General features: G+C 42.5%; 2 protein-coding genes across 3 annotated transcripts in view; both read right to left on the reverse strand.

The window, feature by feature from the left end:
• Positions 1 to 3,735: 3,735 nt before the first annotated feature.
• Positions 3,736 to 4,422, reverse strand: LOC146453825 (uncharacterized). Its single transcript, XM_085096141.1, has one exon. It carries the CDS (start codon positions 4,420 to 4,422, stop codon positions 3,736 to 3,738), a length of 687 nt encoding a protein of 228 aa, XP_084952267.1.
• A 2,009-nt stretch (positions 4,423 to 6,431) lies between these two features.
• Positions 6,432 to 10,609, reverse strand: part of LOC146453826 (uncharacterized) — a 12,149-nt gene continuing 7,971 nt past the window's right edge. For both annotated transcript variants that reach the window (XM_085096207.1, XM_085096206.1), the window contains exons 4-7: positions 10,255 to 10,526; positions 8,778 to 9,075; positions 8,325 to 8,498; positions 6,432 to 6,931 (exon numbers count right to left, since the gene is read on the reverse strand). In XM_085096207.1, the coding sequence (XP_084952333.1) occupies positions 6,786 to 6,931; positions 8,325 to 8,498; positions 8,778 to 9,075; positions 10,255 to 10,526 (890 nt within the window). In that variant the 3' untranslated portion in view covers positions 6,432 to 6,785. The remainder of the gene's footprint in view (positions 6,932 to 8,324; positions 8,499 to 8,777; positions 9,076 to 10,254; positions 10,527 to 10,609) is intronic.

The raw sequence follows: 10,609 nt of genomic DNA on the forward strand, positions 1-10,609 counted from the left end.
ATACACCGAAAACAACTTCAGGTGCGCTAGTGACCTCACCATTAAGCCGAGCAAAATAACAGCAGCTAACTTCCTGGACACGCTCAACAAGGCGCATTCCTCCGTAAAATTCACGATGAAAATTGAATGCAACGGCATGCTCCCATTTCTGGGTATCCAGCTACTAAACCGATCGCCTCAAATAGCAACAAAGGTGCACGTAAAACCTACAAATAAAGTTCCACTCTCAGTAGTAATTTGCATGATCTGTTACGTAGTTCCTTGACAATGGATCGAAATGGAGTCATGATCACTCCGAAACGTCGGTGTAGACTTTGTAAACACGCATTCAAGCAAATAAGTGTGATTGAACCGGATTTAATCCACGAGATCAAACTCAACATGAACCGACATTACAGCTTCTCTCAGGCTCCTCTCCTATAATAATCTTGTGAGTATCCCGGCATACACTACAACCCCTCTTCCCCTAAGAAATAGAGCTTCAAAAGTACAACAACGTCAAATCAATACAAACTGTCCAATGAGTTCAGATGAATCATTCAATGTATCTGTTCAAAGCAGATTGTTCAAAATGTTCAGCACATCTCAATAGGTTCAACTTGATAATGTTCCAAAGTGTTCAAAAGTTAAGTATAGTCCGTACATCTTGTAGTTCAACACAACACATCAATAAGTTCAACTTGGTAACACTTCAAAGTGTTCAAAAGTTAAGTATAGTCCGTACATCTTGTAGTTCAACACAACGCATCAATAAGTTCAATTTGGTAACACTTCAAAGTGTTCAAAAGTTCAGCCTAGTCTGTACACCTCGTAGTCATTTAAGTACTCTGGTGGCTTCCTTTCCCTGGTTGGTCTCCCTGGTGGCTCTGCTATCCGTTTTGTGACACTTTCTTCTATGGCATCATGTCCAGTGGCTTGTTTCTCTGTGGTCTCAGCCTCTCTCAGGTACTTCTTCACATCAGTTACATTTCTCCTGTAGTTGACGCCTTCAGGTGACGTTACAACAACTTCGCTCCCATACCTCCCACTAACATTGTAAGGGACGCCTTCAAACGTGGTTGACAACTTGTTTTCTTTCTTCTGCTTCAATAGGACTTGATCCCCGAGTTCTAGATCACTCACTTGGGCTCTCCTCTTCTTGTCCGCATAGTCAGTTGTAGACTGTTTCATCTCCGCATCTTTGTCCCTTGCCTCGCTGTTGGTACAACCAGACTTTCTGAGCTCAGGAACCTTTGACCTGACTTCTCTGTTAAACAACAGTTTGGCTGGCGTAACACCTGTGGTACTATGTGGTGTCGTCCTGTAGGCTGTCAGGAACTTTCGCAGCTCTGTCCAGAGGTTCTTCCTTTCTGTTTTGGCAATCTTCAGGGTTTTAAGCAGGCTTCTATTTTGTCGTTCAACCTCCCCATTCGCCTGGGGCCATAATGGAGTAGAGGTCCTGTGCTTTATGTCATTCTCCTTTAGGAAACTCTCAAATTCTTCAGAAACAAACTGTGTACCATTGTCCGTTTTCAGAGACTGTGGTAATCCATGAGTGCAAAATATCTTCTTCAAGCTTTCAATGACTTTGGTGGATGTTACCGACGTCAGGATGTCAACTTCAAAGTACCCACTATAATAGTCAACAACAACAAATACATACTCTCCCGAAGGTAAGGGCCCCATCAAATCCGCTGCTAGGTCAATCCAAGGTTGGCTAGGGAATGCTGTATGTTTCAAGGGCTCTGGTGGAGTGGGCAGTCCAACTAGTTGACAGCTATGACATGTCTTGCACCGATCTTCTACTTGTTTGTCAATTCCAGCCCACCAAACTTTCGTTCGTAGCCTCTGCTTTGTCTTCACCACACCCTGGTGGCCCTCGTGGGCCAAATCTAAAACCCTCCGACGTAGGCTTGTTGGGATAAGCAGTCTTGTTCCCCTTAGCACTAACTTGCCTAAGGTGCAAAGTTCATTTCTTACGGCTTTGTACTGTGGCGGGGCTTTGTCCCAGTCTCCCGTTGAGATGCATTCCCTTAGACGTGACATTTCTGGATCAACAGCTGACTCTTCTTCGATCTCTCTTATGGGTATTGCTACTGGTGCTGAGGCTTCTGCTACAAACCTAATAAACTCTTCTGCATCATCAGAACTAATTCTCAATTCGTCCTTTCCAGTAAGCCGTGAAAGTGAGTCAGCAATGTTCTGTTTGCCTGGCACATACTGTACGCGGAACCTGTACGGTTGAAGTCGAAGGACCCACCGCTCTATTCTTGCCGAGTTGTGAGAACTGGTTGAGTAGATAACCTCTAACGGCTTGTGGTCTGTTAGCAACGTAAAGTCCACCCCATATAGATAGACGTGAAATCTCTCACACCCCCATACAAGACCCAGCGCCTCTCTTTCTGTCTGCGAGTATCTACGCTCAACATCCGTCAAACTTCGGCTTGCGTATGCGACCACACGCTCCTGTCCTTGCTGGACCTGGGTTAGCACCGCTCCAAGTCCTACAGGGCTCGCATCTGTGACAAGCTTTGTTTCTTCTGCATTTCTGTCAAAGTAAGCAAAGGTTTCTGCATTTCCTAGGCTACTCTTCAAGGTGTCGAAAGCGGTTTGTTGTTCTGAACCCCAAACAAAGGTTACATTCTTCCTTGTTAACGCTCGGAGGGGCACTGTGATACTTTCTAGATTAGGGATGAACCTGGCACTAAAGTTCACTAATCCTAGGAAACTGCGCACCTCCTCAGCATTTCCAGGCTCTTTAGCTCGCACCACCGCTTCAACACGTGACTCTGTAGGGCCAATTCCTTTGCTTGACAGCAAGTATCCCATGAAAGTAAGCTGTGACATCCCGAATACACACTTCTCCCTGTTCAGAGTTAGTCCCTTCTCACAGATACATTCCAGGGTCTTTCGCAACCTACTGTCATGTTCTTCAACTGTGCGACCATGAATGATAATATCGTCATGGATGTTGTAGGCACCCTCGCAACTGGCCAGCGCTTGCTGAATGGTATACTGATACAATTCAGGGGCGGAGCTGATGCCAAACATTAGGCGTTTATATCTAAACAGCCCTTTGTGAGTAATAAATGTGTTGATAGTGCTAGACTGTTGTTCCAACTCAATCTGGTGGAACCCCCATTTAAGATCCAGCTTACTAAACACCGTACTTCCATTCAGTTGGTACAAGATGTCATCCACAGTGGGTATGGGGTGACGCTCCCGTACTACAGCCTCGCTAGCCTTTCTCATATCTACGCAGAGCCTGACATCCCCTGAGGGCTTGGGGACTACTACAACTGGGCTCACCCATGGTGTCGGGCCTTCGACAGGTTCAATTATGTCGGACTTGACCAGCTCTTCTAGCTTCTGTTCGATTTTGTCTCTTAGCCCAAAAGGTGGGGGTCTCAACTTCTGCACAATGGGCTTGACTGATTCGTCAATGTGGAGCTTTGCTTGGAAACCCTTTAGTTTCCCCACCCCCCGAAAACACTCGGGATATTCTTCCAGCAATGCGTCATGGCTGACAGTGTTGATTTCAATCTTTAATATCCCTAACTCCTCTGAGGTTTGGCGGCTAAGTATCGCCCTAGCTTTCTCCTCCACAACAACAAAACATGCAGGGTAAACTTTATCTTTATAACACAGTTCAGTTTCAAACTCACCAGCCGTGGTAAGTGGCTCGTCACTGCCATAGGAGTACAGTTTCCGGTTTGATTTCCTTGAGTCACATTTGATGTTGTTTCTCTTCAGCATCTACCATGTACCCCTGTCAATGACATTGCTGGTGGACCCAGAATCAACAAGAACTCCTTTCAGTTGTACTCCTCCAAGCTCGATGTCTACGGTTGGTATTTCCTTTCCCCTTGTTTGAATAGTAAACGCGAAACCGTCGTCTTCGCTAACCTGACGAATGTCTCCTTTCCTTGTTTTGTCATCAGATTTCGTCCTGCAAACTTTTGCAAAATGACCTACTTTTTTACACTTCCCGCAGGTAGCTAGTCTAGCCGTGCACTCCGGGTCTCGTGCGAAATGTCCCTCGAGTCCGCATCGATAACAATTTCCTTTGTTTCCTTTCCACGAATTCCCACGTGCTCCGTCCAACGTATTCACAGTTTCACCTTTTGAATCACCTTCAATCGATCGTGCCTGGCGTTCAGCGGCCTCCATGGATCTAGCAACATCTCGGGCCTTTTGAAGAGTAAGTTTGCCACTCACTGCCAGAAGTTTCTTGCGAAGATCATGCGACCGACACTTATCGATTAGCTGATCGCGGATGTTTTCCTCCTTGGCTGCCCCAAAGTTGCAATTCTCGGCAAGCTGGAATAATCTGGTCACAAATTGGTCGGCAGTTTCTGATTCCTCCTGTTTTGCTTGTCGGAACTGGTGCCTTTCAAATGGGACATTAACTTGTGGTAAGAAATGTGCATCGAGCGACCTCATGGCTTTCGCATACACATATCACCTTCCGCAGGAACTGGTCCGGGATCGGTTAGGGTATCGAAGATATCTTGTACATCTTGGCCAGCACAATGTAACAGCAAAGCCTTTTGCTGAGAGTCCTTTGTGATGCCCTTAGCCTCCAGGAAGAACTCAAACGATCGTTTCCATCGTTTCCAACGCGGGCCCACGCTCGTCGGGTTGCCCGTGCAATCGAAGGCGTTTATGTTTCCAAACTCGGTATTGACGGTAATCCTTCGATAAGTTAACTTCCTAGTTTATCCTCGTCGCCATTGTAGACTTTGTAAACACGCATTCAAGCAAATAAGTGTGATTGAACCGGATTTAATCCACGAGATCAAACTCAACATGAACCGACATTACAGCTTCTCTCAGGCTCCTCACCTATAATAATCTTGTGAGTATCCCGGCATACACTACAGTCGGTTTATATCGTTCGTTTTTGCTGTTATATAAATAAAATTGTGGAACTTTTAGTATGCCTCGCGATGTCTTTTAACCACAATTGTTAAAACAACGTATGAGAAAATCGGAACATCCGGAAAATTCGGTTCCTTTCGAACATTCCAACTCGGGTCCAGCTTCTCCAACTAAAGTTGATTGTGCTATTTCGTTGTACGTAGAAAACTTGTGAATGGAACGGGTTTGTTTTCAAGTCGGTTGCGTTCCATTCGACGCCTAAATTTTCAAAACTTGAAATCTAAACGTTTGGCTGAATGGAAAGATCCGCTTGAAACCGACGAAAAGATCCTGGCCAATAGAAATAAGAATTCCGATCCTTTGTAGTGTAGTTTTCATTTCTTTTTTTCATGCTTTCCCTGAAAATAGGCCCATATATATTAGATTATTTCGATGATAAAAAATGTCAATAATGAAAAATATTTACAACGCAATTATTTTTGGTTAAAATAGTTAAAGGAATTTTATTTGGGGTTGGGACTTATTACAAATTATATTTCGGTTTGGGAAATATCACAAAAAAGACCAGTTGACTCATTTCCTTCGTAACGCAGCTCTCCAGAGATAACATTAATCAGTTTATAGTCTCACCTTGTAGTTCGACTTAGTTGTTGTTAATGTGTGATTAACTGGTGTAAATTCTCTTGTCATGAATTCAGTATGAGCAGCCGTTTGTTTCCGCAGAAACCTTTTAAGCATAAAGATGTTCAATTAAGTTTTCCCACAAATGATAACACCTTGTTTACCTTACTTTGATGACTTTTTCCTCAACTTGAGCCTTCGTCGGTCCGTTCCAGGAAACAACTATTGCTTTTATTTTTAATCATTTTTTAGTTGCTTTTACCGAATTCATGGTAGTTGATGTTTATTTTAAAGATTAAGATATCCAAATAACAATATCTGACTTTTAAGGTGTTTTTAAACGTAAATACTATGATCTTAGGGTGATTATGGAGATAAATATCCATTGTTGTAATTCTGCTATCAACCAGAAAATGAATATATAATTTGAGCCCTAGATTTTGATTTTTATGGAAGAGTTTAGCCAATCGTTTTGGATGAAGAAGGCTAACACCTTCAACAAATCGACTACTTGTACAATTTTTGAGCAACAACTTTTAGTGTTTTTCAGATTATTTTGGTGAAACTTTACTGTATCAGTCTGAACTTTGTAATTTTTATATTGGTCTTCCTGTTTTGTATTGACTGGACAACCCAAGCTTCATGGTGAACTTTCACTGGGAAAATGCCAGATCTAAGGCAGGGATGCAAATAAGCTCCCTGTAACCAATCACAGAAGGATTACGTAAGCTTTCATTTATGTTGAGCAGGTGGTTGTCTGGTCAGTATAAAAATGGGTGAAATCTAGTTTAGCGCAGAGTTGAGTGTAAAGCAGAGTGAACTGACTTCGTGTAAGTCTTATAGAGAATAAAGAAGAGTCACTGTAAACAGTTGAATCCTTTTGTTGAAGAGAACCAGCTAATTCCCCGTAATAGATTCTTTCAACAGATTTCAGCAAACTCTTTCCCAGGCCTTACGCGCTCAAACATCGCTCAGCTGGAACCCAATTAGCTCGAAGAGTGACGTCATCTTCTATCATCCGTCAAAAATGACTCGGATCGAGGCTGACAATTCATGTAACTGAGGGACCTTGCTCACATAGAATTTTGTGCAACGATAAAGACACTGGAACGATTATGTGTGTCCTACTATGTTTATCTCGTATCCGGCGAAATATTGTCTGTACATCTCAGTGGTTTTGTAACTAGGGAATTTACAACATGCAAGTGGCATGGAAATTGTACCTTTTATTGCCGAGTAAAATATCTATGGAACACACAGAAAATGAGAACTGAATTCTACACACATTCTACACAGTGTACGTATTATTCAGTCAATGCCTGGTAGCATCTACGACTGGAATAGTCAAAACAACAGTTAGCATTTGCAGTTTCGCATTTCTCTGCTGTCCCTGTGTCTTGATCTTCGCAATCCTGACGGCTAGCAACATTTGGCTGGAAGCACATGGAACCTGGAAAGAGATTGGATTCGTTAGACCTTGCACGTAATAGGAGTTTGTTCAAAGGCTGTTTATTATGTCTTGCGGTGCGACATAATAAACATAAATAAATAAATCACTTTATTTAAGTGCCAATGTATTTAGCGCCGAGCACTAATTGGGGACACTTTCCAGATTGAATTGGAATTTAGAAGTCTTGGTTTTTGAGGAGAGGGGAAAACCGGAGTACCCTGAAAAAAACCTTTCGGAACAAGGACAAAAACCATCAACAAACTGAATCCATATATGACGCGGAGTCTGGGAATCGAACCCGGGCTACGCTGGTGTGAAGCGAATGCTCTCACCACTGCGCCATTTCTGCTTCCTGCTCCCCCGATAATCTGTTCATATAGTTCACCTCTTCAAGTCACGCAGAAGAACAAATGCGTGATAAGTTTTCGTCCTTACACGTATGCTTCTTCCGATCATTATTTAAAAGGGGAAGTGTCGAGCGAATTTGATGTCATTTCAAAAGCCAAAAATGTTTTTCTGTCAACAAAACAAAACAAAAAATGGCTAGTTTTGCCATAAATCGATCACCCCAGTGAATTGCAAATGTCAGTTAGTGCCCCTGGACAGAGACAGAGTAGGTCGGAATGGATTGAAACTTAAAAAATGTTTGGCTAACGTTTTTCAAGTTCTTGCATTTTTGTTTCCAAAATGGGCTAGAACAGATCACGGGTCAAGGTTCCTTTCAAGAACTGAGTTGATTTCGTTCGTCTTATTGTTCTAGAATTATTTTGTAGCTGAGGTCCATTTTTAAGGAAAGAGGTGACAAACCCCATTACACTTTGCCTTTAAGTATTGCAAAGATTTAGCCAGTTTAATATTTCGCCGAGAAAAATTTACTAAAACCAAAATCAAAACCATGTAAAATATTACCCGACCGATCCAAGGAGTTGATGGCTAAAGGGACTTGTCTGTGAAATACTACCGTGGATTTGTTGGACGTGAGCGCGTATGTTATAAATAAGGTTGTTTGTGAGGGTGGGGAAGCAGCGGTAAAGGTAAGTGCAAGGGTTATAAAACAGTTCAAATGACCACAGCGCAACACCTATTCCAGCCGATACGCGTCCACACCGCGGTAGAGTTCTCAATTGAAGAAAGGGGGGAGGGAGAAGGGGCGAAGAGGAGGGGCTCAGCTGATGACTGTGAATGGCGAACTTTGTCTCGTTGTGTTACCCGCACTGAAGTTTTACTTCACCATTGAAAGCGATTATTTTAACAGGGTGGGTTGGTTATACAACATTTTCCTACCCTTGATTGTTACTGAGAACCACTGTGCCCCCTTGTTGCGCAATTCCCTGTCGAATTCACCCATGGGAGTACCTCCCTCCCAACCCTTGGGAAAACACGTCAGCCTTACTTTTTCTGTAGAAGCACTTTGGGCCGCTGTTTGAAGGATGATCAGGATTATGGTAGGTCCAGCCGTTGTTCATAAAACATCGGTCTGGTGATTCCTCGCATTGTTCTACGGTAGTATCGGATTCAGCTGCTTGAATTTTCTGGTTATCTACCACATCAAGACATTCCTGTGGAACTGAAAAATGTATTTTATAGAGGGCCAGAATACAGGTTAACGTAAATTTACACGTGCCAATTTATCTGCGTTTTACACCTGCAGGTAATAATTTTGAAGTAGTTTTGTATCATGGGAGGGAAATATTCGGTTTTGTAGATTGGTGTGTTCTTAGTAGAAGCTCAACTATGAGCTGCCTCAGATAGATACTCGTCATTCACTAAGAATTGATTGCTACAAATATGATGGATATTATAAAAGCTTATAACTGCATGCTTACAATTTGTTCACCGAGCTCACCTATCTCCAAGGTGTAAGCGTCGTCAAGGTAAGGAGTGCGCTTGTTGGCTACTCTTGTTCCATGATCGTAACTTAACAGCAAGGAACCGTGTCTTACCATACCATAACCACTGTCGTCAAATGTGGTCCACTTCCAAACGCCAAACGGTTCAAGGCCGATCACCGAACCGCGGTAATTGTGAAGAATCCACGTACATGCGGGAACATTAATGTGTGAGTCAGAGTCTGGAATGTGACGTGTGAATGTGTGTGACACGTCTGCTTGATTGCAAAGGAAATACCTAGAAGGGTTATTGTCCTAAAATAAGATGAAATAAATCGCATTAGAAAGTCTATTCAGCGCGGTCAGGTGATAATTACAAGAGCCGTTTTGCTTTGCTACAAATCAGAGCTTGACAGTTGAAACTACATTGGAACCTCTCCTTACGGACACCTCTCTATTACGGACAGTTCACTTCGTCCCTGAGAGACCGAAATCCATATACAGCCTACTTCCCTAAAACGGACACGAACACTTATTCCTGTCCCCTTCGTGTCCGTGATAAAGAGGTTCGACTGTGTACGATATTTGACGTTTATACCCTTTCAGTACCCTTTTCATACGGAGTAAGGATTGTTTCTCGTATTTAATTTCGATCAAGACGGTCACACCCATTTTAGAACAGGAAACAAACATGCAATTCCTTTAGGTACATCAAAATGGCTCCATAACCATGATACCTTTTAGAGCCGTGCGTAATGGAAGTACCTAGGTCTGTCTCTTTTTCCTATTTTAGCTCTAAAACACCACGAAAGGTAGGTAAGTGAAGTTTAACTTTTGGTCGCGTTGTCGTGTAACTGTCGTCGTCATCGCGCGTTGTCGTCGCTGTCCTCGAATTAACATGGAGTTTTAAGAGGTACTGTCAGAGAGAGTAAATTATCTGTGTTTTGGTCAAAACTAGTGAAATGTTTGACAAGATAACTTTTCACTAGCACCAAATGAATATCTCTCAGAGTAGCGAGAAAAAAATTATCCTGGGAAGAACAAAGTATAATATTTTGAGCGATCTCTCCAAAATACACTGGAAAAACTTACAATCCATTTCAATGTCTCAATTTTCATTCTCTTTTTAATCTTGAATGTTTTTCCACCTGTTTTGTTTTTTACTATTGGAATAATCACTAAGTAGTACACTGAGTATCGCGAACTTATATTTTCAAGTGACGTTTTCGTTGGCGGTGCCGTTGTGGTTTCCCATTGTCATCGTCATCGACGCCGACAACAACAACAACAACAAAGTGCGGAACATCTTGTCAGTTTGTGTATCTTGAGGTTAAATATCAAACTGCCTTTCTCATTAAATTAGAAATCAACATAAAGATATTAACGTGCACTGGGCTTGTCTGCAGAATAGTTCACACGAATTTTCAAAAGCTTATTCATTGTTAAGCCAAATGTACATTATTAAATCACCAGGAATTTTACAGTTGTGCTTACGTTGTTGTTCAACACTTCAAACCAAGCAACATGATAGCTCTCATATTGCCAGCAATGTACTTTAAATGTAGTTCGTCTGCCAGGCTCTTTGATGTCTTTCTGTAGAATGGAAGGCTGGGGACCACAGCATCTCGTTTTCACACAAAGAGATTGCTCTCCTTGCCAGCAATCCGTCGATGGCGTGGCGTGCCAATACTTCCCGTTGAAGGTCTTTATGCGAACATGAGTGCGCCTGAACGGATTGTCTGATGGGCATATCTGGCTCATCACATCTAGTTGTAAATTAAGGAAAGTAACATTTCAGGCTCGTTATTCAAATCCTTTAGTTTCCCCGAGAAAGTCTGGTGGAAGCATC

The sequence above is a fragment of the Pavona decussata genome, unplaced genomic scaffold, assembly GCF_977016875.1.
Source record: "Pavona decussata unplaced genomic scaffold, jaPavDecu1.1 SCAFFOLD_322, whole genome shotgun sequence".
Classification (NCBI taxonomy): Eukaryota; Metazoa; Cnidaria; class Anthozoa; order Scleractinia; family Agariciidae; genus Pavona; species Pavona decussata.

Coding starts and splice junctions, on each gene's coding strand:
- LOC146453825 (XM_085096141.1), bottom strand. CDS start 4,422: ATGAGGTCGCTCGATGCACATTTCTTACCACAAGTTAATGTCCCATTT.